Raw genomic sequence first — 19,887 nt, forward strand, 5'->3', positions numbered from 1 at the left:
GAGGTGAGAGGACTGCCTTTGGCATCAAGGTTGCATTTGACTAAATGTGGCATTAAGGAGCCCTAGCAAAACTGGAGTCAATGGGAATTATGGGGAAAGCTCTCCACTGGCTGAAGTCATAGCTAGCGCAAAGGAAGATGGGGCAGAATCTTGCCCTTGTCAGGCAGGCTCGGCCGGGGCGGGCCAATCGAGGCCAGATGGTGATTTCATGCTGGCAGGCCAATTAAGGCCCGCTCAGCGTGAAACGTGAGCGGCAGCGCTCAGCGCTGCCTGTGCGAGTGGGAATGCGAGTCGGGTGAGAGCGAGAGCACGCTTCATAATCTCCCTGAGGTAGCTCTCTGCCTCAGGGGGATGAAGAGTTTTTAAGAAATACTAAAGAAATTAAAAATGTTGCAAAACATGTCCCCTCGTGTGACTCTGCCACGTGAGCAGGGACATGTTATTAATTCCATTTTAAAACATTTATTTAATTTTTATTTACTTTAGGAAACCTCATCCCGCCCATAAATGAGGTTTCCTAAAAAGTGCAAAGGCTGCTTGGCCTTTTCCCTGCCCGCCAACAGTAAGGTTGGATGGGCAGTGAAAAAATTAACTTAATTGATAATTTAATGGCCTTAACAGGCCTTTTAATTGTCAGCGGGCACACTGCCGATTCCCACACGTGCCCCCTGACCGAACTATCGTGCGACTGTGTGCTGACGTTGAGATGCTCGCCCGACGTCAATGCGCGTCATTTCACGCAGGAGCAGGTTGGGTGCGTGCCCACCTGCCGAGGTGTAAATTCTGCCCATGATTACAGCTGTTGGAAGTCAATTCTCTCAGCCCTGGAACATCACTGCAGGAGTTCCTCAGGGTAGTGTCCTTGGCCCAACCATCTTCAGCTGCTTCTTCAATGACCTTCCTTCCATCATAAGGTCAGAAGTGGGAATGTTCGTTGATGATTGCACAATGTTCAGCACCATTCATGACTCCTCAGATACGGAAGAGGTTCGTGTTCATATGTAGCAAGATCTGGACAATATTCAGGCTTGGGCTGAAAAATGGCAGATAACATTTGCACCACACAAGTGCCAAGCAAAGACCATCTCCAATAAAACAGGATCTAATCACTGCCCTTGACATTTAACGGCTTTTCCATCACTGAATCCCCCATTATCAACATCCTGGGGGTTACCATTGACCAGAAACTGAACTGGCCCAGTGATTATAAATACTGTGGCTACAAGAGCAGGTCAGAGGCTAGGAATCCTGTGATGAGTAACTCACCTTCTGACTCTCCAAATCCTGTCCACCATCTACAAGGTACAAGTCAGGAGTGTGACTGAATACTCTCCACTTGCCTGGATGAGTGTAGCTCCAACAACTCTCAAGAAGCTGGACACCATCGAGGACAAAGCAGCCGCTTGATAGGCACCCATCAACTACCTTCAACAATCACCCTATCCACCACAGATGCACAGCGGCAGCAGTGTGTACTATCTACAAGATGCATTGCTGCCTGTTACCAACGCTCCTTCGACAGTACCTTCCAAATCTGTGATCTCTACCACTTAGAAGAACAAGGGCAGCAGATAGATGGGAACACCACCACCTGGAAGTTCCCCTCAAAGTCACCCACCATCCTGACTTGGAAATATATTGCTGTGCCTTCACTGTCGCTGGGTCGAAATCCTGGAACTCCCTTCCTAACAGCACTGTGGGTGTACCTACACCACAGGGACTGCAGCAGTTCAAGAAGGCAGCTCACCACTCAAGGGCAATTAGGGATGGGTAACAAATGCTGCCCTAGTCAGAGATGCCCACATCCCATGAACGAATGAAAAAACGTTGGTGGTGACCTGCCACCTTGAACCGTTATAGTTCAGTGGTATTTGTACACCCACAGCACTGTTAGAAAGGCAGTAAAAGAATAGCGATACAGTTCTAAGTCAGGATATTTTTTTCCAGTTGCAGCTTACTTAAGTTCTCTTCCTGCTAGTCTCAAGCTTACAATACCCTATAGGTTTTATTGAGGTTCTTTTGTGAGCAACTCATCTTTGTGTTCATGAGGGTGGCACTGAGCACTATTTATATAAAATAGGTTGGAACAGACAAAGAAACTAGATGTGAATACATTACAATTAATCCATTACCAGAGCTGGCCTCAAATCGAGGGATGATGCTAAACATTTGTAATGTATCAGAATTGCACATCCAAAGACCTTTCTTTTCTCATGTGGTAGCGTTCATAACATAATAGTTTCAAAAGTGTGAAAACGTGACCACAGTTAAAAGAACATCAAGGACTGATTTCCCAGGCCTCATTTTGATTCCCTCAATAAAAAATCTAAGTCTAAGTGAAGGAATGTACAATGAGCTGGAGGAAAGCAGAGATTACAAGGAAAGGGAAGACGAGACCATGGAGGGGTTTGAACAGGGAATTTTGAACTCAAGGACTGTCTGGACCAAGAGCCAACGTAGGTCAGCGATGATAGGAATGATGGGTGAGTGGGACCTTGTGCAAATTATTATGTGGGCAGCGGTTTTGGGATGAGCTCAAGTTTACTGAGGGCGAAAGATGGGAGGTCAACCAGGGGAGCATCAGACTAGTCGAGTCTCGGGGTAGCAAAGGCACAGATGTAAGTTTCAGCAGCAGATGGGCTGAGGCAGGAATAGAAATGGACCATATGATGTAGATGAAAGTAGGTGATCTTGGTGACGGAGGGATTATGAGGGAAAGGATGCTCAGCTCAGAGCCAAATAGGACTATAATAGAACTGAAATGAATTGAATCAAACTGTAGCCCAGAATTTTGATGAAGCAAGGCTCAGCATTCAGCCAAAACTGACTTGGCAACATGGCTGCCCATTGGAAATGTGTGCTCAGAGAGACCATTTCTAGAATGTGGAAAGAAAAGTACAGAGGTTCCCAAATTCCCAACTGTGGTAGATAAGGGCTTTGACATTGCCCTAAATTCCAAATCACATTGAAGGAGTTAATTAGGTGCATCCAATGCTTCCAACCTAACAGCTGTCAGCAAAATTGGAGTTGCGCCATGCCGTTCCAACAGACTGAACAAGTGGCCCTTGGAGGGCAGAAGACTCAAAAGTTATTCCAATTTTCTTCTCCCTGTGGCAATTAAACATAAAAAGATACCATGCCCATAATGTAAGTTACCCCGGTTCTCAGACTTAGGGAAACAAAATGGGCACAATTCCTCAGAATCTCCCTTAAACTAATCTGTGAGCGTGGGGAGAGATACTCATTTATTTCTCCCTCAACTGAAATTTTGGCCATATTGTACATCAAGTGGAAACGTGCTGGCTCTGAAAATCCTGTCTAGACTTTAACCTTGCCTTAGCCTGTGGAATTTCAATTTATTTTCTCTGTATCTGACCCAACTTTCTGGAGCTGTAAAATCATTTTTGCAAGCACTGAAGATTTTAATGAAAGTTGGGCTTAAATGTAGGTTAATTTTCTGCAGAATAATGTGAACAGCTTTCATGGGCAAATTAACAGGCATTTAAAAAAGGCCAGATTCTTGTTCTTACTGCTGTGATATCCGAACGATAAAGTTGACTGTCTTTTGTCGTGAGATCCTTCTGATGCCACATCGACTGGCTTTGTGAGAGGTCGCCTTGGGAGGGAAAAACCTCATGTTTGAAAGTGGTGTTCTGTCAAAATTTGACTGGCAATTTGTGGATGTTTTCCAATGTTAGAAATCAGGATGTCGTGCTTTCCACGTTTATGTTATTTTAATGATAACTATTGTAAATGTTAACATTTCTTCTCGGCAAGTTTGGTCTAGATTGTAGAGTCTGAAATTTGGCCAATCAGGGCTCACCAGTAATAACACTCATTTTTGCACTTCACAAAGAGTTTGATGTCCATCTAAACTATTAAAGTGATGTCTAGCAATGCCAATCCTGCTCTTAATAGCAGGAATTAATTAGGCATTAAAATTACACAGACTAATTAATTGAGAACACGGTTTGTCTAATTTTGAAAGACGTCAGTATCTCAAATGCTAGACCTAAGTATTGTATCTCATTTGTAGTCAACATCTGAGATTTGAAATCAAAAACAAAGCTTTGAAGTTTTGTAAACTGTGTGCATCATCTACTTGTGTAGGTTGTATTGAAAACTGGGGATTAATAGTCCAATAACATTTGCAGGTAGATGTCATGTGACCGGGTACAATATTCATTGTGACATGATAAAAACAAAATACTGCAGATACTGGAAATCTGAAACAAATAAAAAATTGCTGGAAAAACTCAGCAGGTCTGACAGCATTTGTGGAGAGAAAGACAGAGTTAACGTTTCAAGTCCACTTGACTCTTCCTCAGAACTAAACAGAAGTAAAAATGTGGTGAAATATATACTGTTTAAGGGGGATGGGACAGGTGAAGCTGGATAGAAGGCTAGCGATAGGGGTGGAGGCAAAGGAGAGATTGCAAAAGATGTCAGCAATGAAAGGTCAAAGGGGTGTTGATGGTGGTGATACTGGCTAAAGGAGGTGCTAATGGTGACATTAAAAGTAGAAATCAGGATGAGTAAGTGACAGATGGCCCTAGTGGGGTGGGGTGGGGGGAGGGGATGGTGTGGGAGAAAAGATCAAAATAGGCTGGAAGGTGAGGATAAAACAATGAATGGAAATAAATTTTAAAAATAATAATAATAGAAATATGTGGGAAAAAATACATGTATAAAAATTTAAAAATAAATATTTGAAAAAAGGGAATCAAAAAGGACTGAGGATGGAGGAGAGAGTTCATAATCTGAAGTTGTTGAACTCAATGTTAAGTCCGGAAGGCTGTAAAGTGCCTAGTCGGAAGATGAGGTGCCGTTCCTCTAGTTTGCGTTGAGCTTCACCGGAACATTGCAGCAGGCCAAGGATGGACATGTGGGCATGAGAGCAGGGTGGAGTGTTAAAATGGCAAGCGACAGGAAGGTCTGGGTCATGCTTGTGGACAGACCGAAAGTGTTCCGCAAAGCAGTCACCCAATCTGCGTTTGGTCTCTCCAATGCAGAGGAGGCTGCATTGGGAGCAGCGAATGCAATAGACTAAATTGAGGGAAGTGCAAGTGAAGAGCTGCTTCACTTGAAAGGAATGTTTGGACCCTTGGAAGGTGAGGAGGGAGGATGTAAAGGGGCAGGTGTTGCACCTTCTGCATTGCATGGGAAGGTGCCGTGGGATGGGGTTGAGGTGTTGGGGGTGATGGAGGAGCGGACCAGGGTGTCCTGGAGGGAACCGTCTCTATGGAATGCCAATGGTGGGGGCGGTGAAGGGAAGATGTGTTTGGTGGTGGCATTATGGTGGAGTTGATGGAAATGGCGGAGGATGATACTTTGAATGCGGAGGCTGGTGGGGTGAAAAGTGAGGGCAAGGGGGGTCCTATCATGGTTCTGGGAGCGAGAGGAATGTGTGAGGGCAGAGGTGTGGGAGGTACATCTTTTGCAATCGCTCCTTTGCCTCCACCTATCACTGGCCTTCTGTCCAGCTTCATCTGCTCCATCCCCCTTAAACAGTATAAATTTCACCACATTTTTACTTCTCTTCAGTTCTGAAGAAGAGTCATATGGACTCGAAACATTAACTCTGTCTTTCTCTCTACAGATGCTGTCAGACATTTTTCCTCCAATTTTTGTTTTTTTTTTCATTGTGACATGGTCTGGTGTCACATTGTTACACATCCAGGAAGAAACCAAGGGCAGGATTTTGCCTCCTGACATCCAAACCATTTCCAGGAAACTAGGAGTGACAACCCCCATGAACTGACTGCAGAGGAACAGGATTCCCATCTACCTCAGAAGGCGCTCCGCACTTGCTTGGGAAGACTGGTGAAACTGCCAAACAGACTGTCTCTTTAAGAGAAGATACTTTGCGCAGAGGTGTAGGGGAATGTGAGTATAATAGCATGGGGATAAAGACTTGGGGGAAGATGTAGAATAAAGGGTTAACTCTAACGTATACTGAACATGTGCATAAGGAGCTCTGTCACGGTGATGTCACTCATTGAAAGAAGACTGAGGAGCATCTCATGTGAGTAGCTCCAGCTATGTCTTGGTCTTACTTAACCTTTGTAAAGAGTTAGTATGTAAATAAATACGTTTTCAACAAAAGACCATTGCCTCCAGCAAGATCTCTTCTAGAGTAAGGAGCTAATAAATCATGAAATAAAAGTTTGATAATAGAATATCCTTCTCGAGGTGCTATCACCATCATTAGCCTCCTTATCTCCTCTGATTTAGACTCTCTGCAACAGAGACCTGTGACGCAGGCTGCCCCTGCATTAACGCCAGTGCAGCAGTCTCTAGACACGCCCCCACTAGCACCTCGTCCACTGATGAGATTGCCAGCCATGTGCATCTCAACTGCAAGCAGAGACACACAAACAAGTTACTTCCACCACATCTGAGGGCACAAGGGGAGCACCATGCAGGAATGGCTGAGAGTTCACAGCACCGAGTTGTTCGCTGAGGTTTGTTTTCTCCACTTGTAAATGTGCACTTTATAATTATTGCTAACACCATAAATTTTGAGGCATGGTCCTGGACCTGTGAGCCCCCATTCTTTATTGCAATACTGGAAAAGAGGGATGAAGTGATGAAGGGGAGGCATGGTTTCTTAAAAATTCATTCACGGGATGTGGGCTTTGCTGGCTGGGCCAGCATTTATTGCCCATCCCTAGTTGTCCTTGAGGTGATTGTCGTGAGTTGCCTTCTTGAATCACAGCAGTGCATGTGCAGTAGGTACACCCACAGTGCTGTTAAGGAGGGAGTTCCAGGATTTTGACCCAGCAACAGTGAAGGAACGGTGATATATTTCCAAGTCAGGATGGTGAGTGACTTAGAGGGAAAACTTCCAGGTGGTGGTGTTTCCAACTATATGCTGCCCTTGTCATTCTAAATTGTAGTGGTCATGGGTTTGGAAGGTGCTGTCTAAGGAGCCTTGGTGAATTCCTGTAGTGCAGCCTGTAAATGCTGCTACTTTGCGTCGGTGGTGGAGGGAGTGAATGTTTGTGGATGTGGTGCCAATCAAGTGGGCTGATTTGGCAACCATTTGTCAACCTGGATGGGGTCAACTTTCTTGAGCGTTGTTGGGGCTACACACATCCAGGCAAGTGGAGAGTATTCCATCACACTCCTGACTTGTGCCTTGTAGATGTTGGACAGACTTTGGGGAGTCAGGAGGTGAGTTCCTCGTTGCAGGATTCCTAAGCCTCTGATTTGCTCTCGTAGCCACAGCATTTATATGGCTAGATCAGTTCAGTTTCTGGTCAATGGTAACCCCCAGGATGTTGATAGTGGGGGATTCAGTGATGGGACAATGGTTAGATTCTCTCTTATTGGAGATGGTCATTGCCTGTTACTTATGTGGCATGAATGTTACTTGCCACTTGTCAGCCCAAGCCTAGATATTGTCCAGGTCTTGCTGCATTTGGACATGGACTGCTTCAGTATCTGAGAAGTCACGAATGATGCTGAACATTGTGCAATGGTCTTTAAACTGGGACAATAAGACTGCTGGACAGATGTGCACCATGCAAATTGGTGGTAAGAGTGGACCTATTCTACAGTGTGTGTTTATTGGATGTGTTCTCACAGCTAGAGCACAAAGGGTGCAGCCCTGCTGGATGAGAAGCGCTAAGGTGAAAGATGCCTGGATCAGATATGCCCTGATGTTCATCCTGATGAGAGTTCACACTTTTACAAAATTACTGGATTTCATTCCTACCACCAAATTGCTCATTAGCTACTTTATAAAGAATGTTACCTTAATTCACATATTTTAGGAACTGCATATTCAAGTGTTAATTAATTATCTAGCACCCCCCACCCCCCCCCCGGCCAAACCCACCATTTGTACAGATGTACAAAGTGGATGTCCAAGTTGCTTCCAAGTAAGCACCAGAAACATATAAAATGGACCATTAGTTTTCATCACCATCAGCAACAGAAAGATCGAATATTACAGCCAGACTATAATAATATTATATGAAAAATGAGGAAACATGATGAAATGTTTTAGATAAACATTGTTTTCTACACTTTTTAGTCAAAGAGATAAATGTTTCAAAATGTATGCAGCTTTGTAATAAATACAATCTTATTTTAACAGGCTTAATTCCAGCAAATAAAAGAAAAATAAATCATTAATATGATTTTGTATTTGACTGCAGATTTTGAATATGAAATGTCAAATGTTTTCAAGGATGATTCTCTCTAGAATCAATTCACACTGAATATGATCTGGTAGATTAACAGGAATAAACCAGAACTTACATTAACAATAGCTTCTTTAGTCTGTGCCATGTCTGAGATTACTCCATCTGTTATAATGAGCAGAACAAAGTACTGTGAGCCATCTTGTACTGCTGTTGCGTATCTGTAGAAAACAGACAAAGTGGGTTTTAGAAAATGACACCACTAATTAGAGCATCTAGCTGGTTAAAGTTCATAAATATTTGACAGCCTTGGACAGGTTGCACAATGCAAGTTACTGACCTCTCTGTGGGAAAAGCACATAATGAAATACATTCATTTACATCTCCACAAAATAAGTGCACTTCAGACAAATGATTCATTCTGTTGGTCCTCAAAAGGTGAGATCTTGACTTCATCAATATGTAGTGAATTCCTAGTAGCTTGACATTTTGCACAGTGCTTCCATCACTGCAAACCTTTTATATAGGATTGACTTTAAATAAAGGGTGTACAAGGATTTAAAAAAAAATAATCCCATATTTAGGAGATTCTATTCAAAGTCCCCTGTGCTCACCTCCAATTAAATATGCCTGTCACCCTAATGTGCCTGTCTCCTGTCCAATATTTCCCCATGATTATGTGCTGTTACTCTCACAATGTTAATCAAGGGGGAATTTTCCTCTGTGAAACTGGTTTAAGCTTATTATTGGTTTCAATTCACGGGGAGGTCGGAACACCTATAGTCTCTAGTCACATGCTTTGATTTTCAATTTGACAGCAGAAGTTGATCACAGGTAAGTGAAAGAAAAGAGAGCAGATAAATTACAAGAGTCACAGGCAAGAAGATTGCAAGGTATGAGGGTATTGCGAAGCACAAAAACATTTGGCGTAGGCTATGTAGGAGGCAGGACTGACACCAGCAAATGTGCCACTGGTTCAGGGTGGCAAGAGTCAAAGACAAATTTTCCAGCATTTTTCTTCATGTTTTTTGAAGATTTTGCCAAACTTCATCCATTTTCTTTCTGTGAAAATCTGAGGTCTTTCAAACAAGAAAACATTAAAAGAATATGAATGAAGAGAATAAAGTGGAAATGATAAAACATTTAAGTCACAGAAAAGATGGAGAGCCTGAAAAAAAAATTCAGTGAAAAAAACTAACAGCACAGGTCATGAGTCAGCCTTTGATAGATTGTACAATGCAAGCTACTGACCTCTCACAGGGTACATAATGAAATACAGTCAAGAGGTTGACCACAAAGGTCAATGCTCTGAACTATAAAATGGAGGGGCAGTGGGGCTGACAGGCATCAATGTCTAATTAGTTGAACAGGGAAAGAAGGAAGCAGAATTGTTTGGTGTATCATTGAGATTTTGGGAAGTAAGAGCAGAATAAAAACATGGGAGTGAGCTATTCTCCATCTGTGGAGAGAAAACAATTTCAAGGAAAACAACAAACAGTGAGAACTTTCGACATGGGAAAATCAGAGTCAGGAATTAATCATAAAGGGGAATAGTGGAACAGAATGCTGAGAAGAGGGAGTTGTGATGCTGGAAAGCACTATGCAATAAGTAAATAAGGGGGTGCAGCTTGGAGTGTAGGGGACAGAGTTGGAGAGGGAGCGCGAGAGACAGACAAGCTGAGACATGGAGTGGAACTCTGTAGAGAAATGCGTAGTGGAGATACTAAGGGCTGGGTGCCTGCATTGCTGAGAGGTGCAGAAAATGCCAGTGTAGCGTGACAGCAGCCAAGGAAGACCACCTCAATAGTGCAGATGTGTGCTCAAAGCAGACTGCAACAACCAAACAGGTGGCAATGTTAACAGACATTAGGGACAGTTGATTAGTAAAGGCCTAGAATTAAGGGGTGAGGAATGTTGATTATTAGTGAAGTGTAAGGAGGTATGATGATCTGTGCAGTAAACTGCTCTAGCGATGCATTCAAACTGCAACAATAGCTTGCCGTAAAACAATCCAGACCTACTTCTTAATATAGCTATTTCTCTTTAAAATCACCAATGCGTGGTTCTAGGCTAGTAGGTAATTAAGAATATTAATAGTTGATACAGTGGGTAAGTGCATCGAGATGATTTGTTGAGCAGTTATGAAGTCTGGGCTCAGGCTCCATTCCTGTGTGCCTGTCCAAAGCTTTCATACGACTTTACTGTGTTTGGTACCTTCTTTTGGCAAGACATACTTAGATGACTGACAGGTTGAAATATGCCCAAATCTTCTTGGATTATAGACACTCAAAAACTTGTTTCCAATGTTTTAAAAAATCTGATTTGAAGTGTCTTCAATGATTATTGAATCGAATCCAATTACGCCCAAACTGTAAATATTACAAGGCAAACTAAAAGCCTGGACTTGTGCACAGCATAAAATTAGTGTACAGAGAAAATTTAGTAGTATGGGACTGAATAAAGCATAAATCATCCATCCCAGCATCCGCAGATGCTCATTTAGCATAGGCACTATGGATAGAGAAAAACATAACTTGTTTGGGTGGGACATGAATGAAGGAGAAAAGGGCCAGGAGTTAAAATCTCCCGGCACTCAAGATAGTTTGCTGTCCATTTCAGCCTCCAGCCACATGACTCGCACAAGGGAGTTAAAATCAGGGCTATTATCGCACTTGCATGTAACATTGTGCCCACCAAGTAAGATTTCAACAGTATCTAGGTGTACAGTACACGTTCATGTATTTAAACACAAATTGGGGTGCAAAATAGGTGAAGTGAAAGTCACCATAGTCCCAGAGGACCATAGGCTGCTCTCTCATTAGAGAGAGAGAACTGGTGGTGAGTTTAACCTGAGGGTCACCACACGTGGGTGAGAAGGTAGGACCTTCATGGATGACCTCAGCCAGTGCAGGAATTGAACCTGTGCTGTTCATGTTACTCTGCATCACAAACCAGCTGTCCGGCCAACTGAACTAACACACATAGCTGAGAGGGGAGAAAGGCTAAGTTTTTGACTTTCCTACATATGTTAGGAAAACATTGGTATCAGTGGGTTTCAGGAACTGCTTGCCTGTTAAGTGAGTTTAGTCAGTTAACAGGCATAGCATGTAATTCCCTTTTTTTGTTATGTGGAGTGATATTAAAGCAATTGAATTTCACTGAAAATTGTATCTTGTACTTTCAAATACTGCATGCAACATAAACATGTTTGCAGATTTAAAGTCTATCAACGTCTATCATTATCAACAACCTGGGGGTTACCATTGGCCAGAAACTGAACTGCACCAGCCATATAAATACTGCGGCTATAAGAGCAGGCCAGAAACTGGGAATTCTGAGGCGAGTAACTCACCACCCGACTCCCAAAGCCAGTCCACAAGGCACAAGTCAGGAGTGTGATGGAATACTCTCCACTTGCCTGGATGAGTTTGGCTCCAACAATACTCAAGGAGCTCAACACAATTCAGAACAAACCAATTTGCTTGACTGGCATCCCACCCACAACCTAAACATTCGCTCCCTCCACCACTGATGCACAGTGTGTACTATATACCAGATGCACTGTAGCAATGCACCGATGTTCCTTCAGTAACATCTTCCAAACCTGTGATCTCTACCACCTAGAAGAACAAGGCAGCAGATGCATTGGAACACCATCACTTGCAAGTTCCCCCCCAAGCCACGCTCTATCCTGACTTGGAACTATATCGCCATCCCTTCACTTTGGCTGGATCAAAATTTTGGAACTCTCTTTCTAACAGCACTGTAGGTACACCTGCACTAGATGGGCTGCAGCAGCGGCTCATGACCACCTTCTCAATTAAAGGCAATTAGGGATAGGCAACAAATGCTGGGCCTTGCCAGCAACACCCACATCCCATGAAAGAATAAAAATAATTGTATCTGTCTTACTACAGTGCTTTTCAATTGGCCTTTTAAAAGGTAGGAGAAATCTACATGGGATATGGGAAATTTTATTATATCCAGTCGACACAACATAGGGTCTTATTGTCACTGCCTTCAGGTCACATTACCATATAACTGGATACTGGGCAGTAAGGGTATTGTCCTGATTGTCTGGAAGCAACAAGATGTTAAATCAAGGTTCAAGATTTGTAACAATGTTGGAGCTTTTACGCTTTGTGAAATATTACCAATTGGAAAATTGTCTTTAATACATATAGGTCCATATCTTCTGGCTGGTGTGCAGATGGCGGAGTCCGCATGCCAGCGCTTAAAATGTCGCACATTGACGTTGTGCGAGTGTCCCGACATCAGCGCACAGCATGGCGATATTTCGGTCGGCGGGTGCTATGCAGCAGAGCACGCGCCCGCCATTAATTAAAAGCCTCGTTAAGGCCCTTGACTTGCCAACCGTTGATGATTTTGAGGGGCCCGTGTGAACTTCGGCTCAGCGCACGGGTCCAATGGGCAGGTGGGTAGGTGATTTCTTTACAAACCTCATTCAGTGGCGGGATGAGGTTTGATAGCGGTTTTGAAAACGTTTAATAAAGTTTTTGTTTATTTCATTAACATGTCCCATCCCGTGTGACATTTTCACATGAGGGGGACATGTTAATGAATTTTTTATTGTTCTATTTTTTATATTTGCCAGCCTTTCCACGATCTCTCTGAGGCAGCACTTTGCCTCAGGGAGATGTGCGCTCTTTCGGGTGCATGCACGAAACAGCGTACTCTGACAGTTGGGGAATCCCTCCCCCACACCGCACAGGAAGCACAGAGAGCTTCCCGTCGGGTGTCCTGCTGGGCGGATCTTAATTGGCCCAGCCACTTAAAATGGCAGCGGGGCCCGTTTCGGCGGTGGCGATCAGCTGCCCGCCCGCCACCGAGTTGGTGGGGCCCACCCGCTCATCAAGGGCAAAATTCTGCCGATAGAGTGTGGAGTGGGCAAATGGCCAAATTGCCTGCGGTTTCACACTGGTTTCATTGACCATGCAGACTGGAAAATTTGCTTTAATCAGTCCTAACTGAGCTGGATTAAGAATCCCAATGCTTTGAGATTGTAAAAATGTAAAAAAAAAACTTTTGCCCAGCTTAGATGCAGAATACAATTTGTACTGATTTTGCAAACAAACAATAACTATTTCAAGCTGACAACTATTTGAAGTATTTTTAAGGAAAAATGATCTTGCCAGATTACTTATACATCTTATAAAGTTAGTAAATAAAAATAAAGGTAAATATATCTCTAAAAAGGGTAAGTTTTGAGATTATTGGGGATGGGAGTGATCACGATTGTCAGGTGATAGACAGGATATTTTAACACCACCGGCAAAGCAGCAATTGATCGGGAATGCATGAGAATGAGAAATTTGGCTATTGTTTTTGATTGCATCCAACTATCCAATAATATAACACCAGAATTTGTGTTAAATATATTTTTTGAAGCCTGCTTTGCACTTCTAAATGGCTTTTTTCTGAGGTATGTTAATGTAGTTTGGTATAAGACATTTTCAGGTAGGGGATTAGCCTGTTGCTAAGGTTCTGTTGCAGTGTCTTGCGGTTTCCATAAATAATGTAATTACTTCTGAAGGAGCCAACTTGGTAATGGACCAGTTTGGAGAGGTGCTCCACATGTAAACCACAGACTTTCACTGTCTAGCACTTGTGATTGAGCAAGCTTTTAACTGTCACTTTTTAAACCATTTTCCAGATATGGATGATTTGCTGAAATTTGGGATGAGAATAATTCAGAGTTTTAGTTTCAAAGTCCAACATGGTAATGTTGAAGAGGGATCTATTAGTATGCTCAGGCACTCTCTATAGACAGCACATAGACAGATAAAATCAACAAGATTACCTCAGACTGGATACAGACTAATAGATGCTGTCAATGTAATAGTATCTTGATTGTCTTTATTACGGAAGAAGTATCAGAAATTTCTAATTTGCAACACAGAAATTACTGTTCCATAAGGAGGGGACAATTTAAGTGCATCAGTAATTGCCTCAAAAGCCCACTGTAATTTTCATGACTGAAGCTTTTGAATAGGTTAAATTTTTGAGATTGTTAAAAATACAGGAAATTAAATTAAAATTCTTGCCATTAACACTTTTAAAAAGTACTAACCATCAGTCCTGAGCAATATTTCTACATGTTACATATATTAATTACCTGTTAAAAAGCCGAAAATATGTAAACTACTAAAGGTGTGTTTTTTTCAGGTTGCACTTTTGAACAGTCAGTGCTTCCTAGTGAGTGCATATATTTAGGCCCAATTTACACGCGATAATCTCCATTAAGGAGAACAAATTTCAAAATAATACAACATCTGTATTATTTTAAGGTGTGTACAAAAACAAATTATGTTTTCTTCCCCACAAACCCTCCTCCAAACAATTATATAATTTTGATTGAGTGACTGCACAAATACAGTACAGCATTCAGTCTTTATCTTTCATTTTAAATTCATTTTACATAAAGTACCACATTTGCATTGTAATGACAAGAGTTGGCCATCTCCAACTTTTTAGACTTCGAGTGTTGTCAACGCTTTTAAAATATTACTTCCATGAAATTTAATATAAGTTCTTCATTGGAATTTTATTGTCACATTCTTGTGATGGGCCTAAATTAAGATGCAGAGTTTTTGACCAAAAATATTTAAAATAAAATGGGTTAATATGGTGCTAAAATAATGTTCGTTTGAAAATCTTAGTCTCATTGTCTACCAACTATTCTCACTGGTCTCCTCTTTTGATAATGACAAAGCTAATCTCTACTGCCTCAGTATCACTGAGCTCCTGGGACAAAAAAATCTTTAACCTCTAAAATTTTTCAATTCTTGACTCCGAGGCATTCTAACTCTATTATTATGCTGTATACAAGATAAATCATTTGAGCATAATTTTTATAATGCATATGTTTATGTGAGTGAGTCTGATGTGTGGACATTTTTTTATGCATTTATAAATCTTTATTTGATGGTTTTATATTCCTCCGCTCCCTGAGGCAGCTCTCTGCGTTCACGGAACTTTCATTCCGTGCTCCCCTGTGCCTGCGCTGACTTCAACACTTGCCCTCCTCCCGCCCCCACCCCAGTAGCGCTGAGGCTTTCAGCACGGGTTTCTCGCTGGCCGTTAATTGGCCAGCCAGTGTGAAATTGCCGTTGGAGGCCAATTGCGGGTGGTGGGCCATTTCCCAGCCACTCCCAGGCCCACCCACCATGCCCACCCGATGACCTCAAAATTCAGCCCAGTGTTTGTTCACTGGAAAAACATAGGTTGAGCTGGAACAGTATTGCTTCTAGCAGGTGAGGTTGTTTGGTACATTTGGTGCTGATGGTTAGAGTTTAGATAAAGAGTTTATCCTCTATTTACTCTTCATTCTCCTTCCAAACACTTAATAATGGTGGACTAAGTGCGGCATCAGCAATACTGCCAGCATCAATGGGAAGAGCTGTTTGTGACAGTGTGGAGCGGAAGACAACAAATCACAATGCATATCTACACATGCACAGTTTGCATTTTACTGGCTTCTAACCACCAATGAGATTTGTAATGTTTAAAAAGATATAAAGAAACCTGTCAACCTTTTATATTGCTGTTCCATTATCACTGCCACTTGAGGTCCCAGGAAAAACACATTTTGAACTTGGTGCAGACTTCTTGAGAGGCATTGTAACCTTCATCACAACCTACAGTATGTCTGCTAAACACAGACCATTCTTTATGACTATGTGGGATACAGTCAGCTCTCATATAAACTGGAAGCTCCTGGCCAAGGGACAGTTTACCAAGAAACTATGGTGCTGCCCCTCTCATTCATCAAGCAGACAATTCTCTGTAATTGTACAGCCTTCAACTCTGCTATGGCTGTCAATCAAGAACTTTTGTTGGTCAGGAATCCCTCTAGCGCCCTGTGAAGTTAGACAGCTGTGAATGTAGGAAACGAACCCTTGCCTGGACAGCTATCAATAATGTTGCTGTACAGAATAGTGCTGAGGGGTCCACATTTAAAGATATTAACATATCAAATTACTTTTTGTTCCATAGGAACAGCCTACAGGTGCAAATCAATGCCCATGAAATGGCATAAGGTCTATCAGACTGCTATATGTATTCTGCATAACACTGAACCAGCTCTAATTTTAACCCTGTGTCAATGAGAAAGAACTCACAGAAAAATCCATGACAGGTAGAAATGTTTCATTTTTATTACAAGCAGAAGTGAAGGTATAGCTATCTTTGAGTTACTGAGAGTTAAAAGTAAACTTAGATAGTTGCCTTAGCACACTAAAGCTGAATAAATGGGGATTTAACACATTATAATACCTGATTTAAATTGTGCCAAAGTTAGATTTTTTCATTTCTTAATTCTCTATTTAGGTGGCAAACAGGATAAGGACAGTTACAGCAAACTAGAGTTTAATTGGCTGGTTGAAATTTAGAGAGCTCCATTTAGGTCAATTCTGGTTCAAAACTGAAAATATGAAGCTATACTTTCCTCCATCTGAATTGACTGAAGAGTTTCTTCATTACTTATTTGTGCTTTATTTGACTAAATTGCTGAGATTACTTCTTCTATAGTCCAGTTACACAGAAGTTGCAGTTGGATTGTTTTTATTGCTTGCAGATGTTTTTATTTTAGTACTGGATTCAAAAGATAGGACAGTCCCCTTTTACCCAGTGACAGCATCTAAATCAGCTACTACGTCAGCTAGTAGACTGGTAAGAAGCAGAGTTCCCAATATACAAACTCAAACTCAGTAACCTGCCACAAGCCAACTTCAGGAAAATATTTTCCACTGTACAAAGGTGATATTTCCATTCCTACACTCTTGTTCTTACAGGACCGAGCTTATTGGCCCTGGAAGCTCTACAAATACTGTGTGGTGCAACGGTCAGGTGGATCAGTACAATCGGAAACTCACCACTATATATTTGTTTCAATATTTAACTTTGTACTTGTTCTTTTTTCTGTTTTAAACCTTAACTTAATGATCTGATGCGCTGATGTTCTAAATTCAATGTAATCTATGCTATTTGGATTGACTTTGACGTTCTCTCAGTGAATATTTTAGAAAAGGGGAGCTACACTGTTGGAAGTGTTGAATCATTGTTTTGAAAATTCCCCTGGTTTAAAATAGAAAAAGTTAAAGTTGCTAACAAATCCACAGTGGCATTGTCCAATGAGTCAGAAGAAGGCATGGATAGGGAAACAAGTCAAGCAATAGAATCATGGACATTGAATATCAGCATTTTGGGGAAGCCAAATGACGATAATGAGACTGATCTCAGGATTAAGAAGAGAGATTTCCCCAGATCTGGAAGCATTTGAAGGGGATCTTGAGTGAGACAGGCAATGACGTATTGAACCACTAGGAGAAGATTTCTTTGATGGAGAACATAGAGGAGTGAGCTTCCAGAGTCTGTGAGGAATGGGTTCATCCAAAAGTCAAGTCACACTGGGAATATGGTCTTATTGTCCAGGAGCACTGACAGTCAGTCCTAATTTGTGGATGGGGTAAAAGGAGAAGTCCTGGATAAGGGGGTCATGAAATCTGGTTGAAATAGGGAGGATAATTCTGGCGAAAAGCATGCCAGAATTAGGTAGGGCTTTCTCAGATTTTTGGTGGAAGCTAGTGCAGATCCTGCAGCTTTTTTGGGGAGGGGGAACGAGAAGGGCCACAGAATGGGACTCACATCGCTCTTGTTCTTTTCAGGTTATTAAGCTCCAACTCCCACCACCATTCCACTTGCTAGTCTGCTCACACACAAGATTACAGATTGCATAAATCTGTAATTTATGAAATGTGCGTTTTTTTACTTAGTTTAAAATCTTACTTTAGACATTACAAATATTAGTTATTGAGAAAAAATTAGCAAATGATTTTTTATGAGTGATTTGATTGGTTTGTCAACAAAACATGATAGGCAACTGTTAATATTCTAAGTTTCTGATATAAATGTTTAGATACATAGTTTCAAAATTAAATGTGACCACAATTTGTGATCACGAAATCACACAGTGCAGAAGAGGCCCTTCGGCCCATCGCGTCTGCACCGACACATGAGAAACACCTATCTAATCCCATTTAACAGCACTAGGTCCAGAGCCTTGAATGTTATGACGTGCCAATTGCTCATCCAGGTACTTTTTAAAGGATGTGAGGCAACCCGCCTCCACCATCCTCCCAGGCAGCGCATTCCAGATTGTCACCACCCTCTGGGTAAAAAAGTTTTTCCTCACATCCCCCTTAAACTTCCTGCCCCTCACCTTGAACTTGTGTACCTTCGTGACTGATCCTCCAACTTAGGGGAACAGCTGCTCCCTATCCACCCTGTCCATGCCCCATAATCTTATACACCTCAATCTGGTCGCCCCTCAGTCTTCTCTGCTCCAACGAAAACAACACGAGTCTATCCAACCTCTCTTCATAAGTTAAATGTTTCATTGCAGGCAACATCCTGGTGAATATCTTCTGCACCCCTTCCAGTGTAATCACATCCTTCCTATAATGTGGTGACCTGAACTGCACACAGTACTCCAGCTGTGGCCTCACCAAGCTTCTATACAACTCGAACAAGATCTCCCTTCTTTTGTAATCTATGCCTCGATTAATAACGGCAAGTGTCCCATATGCCTTTTTCATCACCCCACTAACATGCCCCTCTGCCTTCAGAAATCTATTGACACACACGTCAAGGTCCCTTTGTTCCTTTGAACTTCCTAGTGTCATGCCATTCATTGAATACTTCCTTGTCAAATTACTTCTTCCAAAGTGTATCACGTCACACTTTTCAGGGTTAAATTCTATGTGCCACTTATCTGCTCGTTTGACCATCCCATCCATATCTTCCTGTAGCCCAAGGCACTCAACCTCACTGTTAACCACCCGGCCAATCTTTGTGTCATCCACAAACTTACAAATCCTACCCCCCACATAGTTATCTATGTAGTTCATATAAATGATGAATAATAGGGGACCCAGCACAGATAACTGTGGACACTGACTTCCAGTCACTAAAGCATCCTTCTGTCATCACCCTCTGTCTCCTACAACTAAGCCAATTTTGAATCCAGCTTATCCAGTATCCCATGTGCCTTTGCCTTCCTTGTAAGTCTCCCATGCAGGACCTTGTCAAAGGCTTTGCTGAAATCCATATAAACCACATCAACTGCACTACCCTCATCTACACACCTGGTCACCTCCTCAAAAAATTCAACCAAATTTGTTAGGCATGACGGCCCTCTGACAAAGCCATGCTGACTATCCCTGATCAGGATATCCAAATGGAGATAGATTCTCTCCTTCAGAATTTTCTCCAATAGTTTTTGTACCACTGACGTGAGACTCACTGGCCTGTAGTTCCCTGGCTTATCTCTATAACCCTTCTTAAATAGCGGAACCACATTAGCTGTTCTCCAACCCCCTGGCACCTCCCCTGTGGCCAGAGAGGAATTAAAAATTTGGGCCAGAGCCCCTGCAATCTCCTCCCTTGCTTCCCTCAGTAGTCTGGGACATAAATCATCTGGATCTAGGGATTTGTCCACTTTTAAGCCTGCCAACACCTCCAATACCTTGTCACTCCCTATATCAGTTTGCTTAAGAACTTCACAGTCTCTCTCCCCAAGTTTGATACCTTCATCCTCATTCTCTTGGGTGAAGATGGACGTGGACAGGGAAACTGGACAGGGGAAACTGTTTCTGTGAAAATCAAAATCAGTGATTGTTTCGCCCGGGAGCAGATTCGGAACTCAAAAAAGACTTGG

The 19,887-nt window shown here is 42.1% G+C and overlaps 1 protein-coding gene across 2 annotated transcripts in view; it reads right to left on the reverse strand.

Annotated features, from left to right (window-relative positions):
- cpne5b (copine Vb) overlaps positions 1-19,887 on the reverse strand; it is a 723,670-nt gene that overhangs the window by 96,289 nt on the left and 607,494 nt on the right. For both annotated transcript variants that reach the window (XM_041195525.1, XM_041195524.1), the window contains one exon: positions 8,269-8,371. In XM_041195525.1, the coding sequence (XP_041051459.1) occupies positions 8,269-8,371 (103 nt within the window). The remainder of the gene's footprint in view (positions 1-8,268; positions 8,372-19,887) is intronic.

The sequence above is a fragment of the Carcharodon carcharias genome, chromosome 9, assembly GCF_017639515.1.
Source record: "Carcharodon carcharias isolate sCarCar2 chromosome 9, sCarCar2.pri, whole genome shotgun sequence".
In the NCBI taxonomy this organism is placed as follows: domain Eukaryota; kingdom Metazoa; phylum Chordata; class Chondrichthyes; order Lamniformes; family Lamnidae; genus Carcharodon; species Carcharodon carcharias.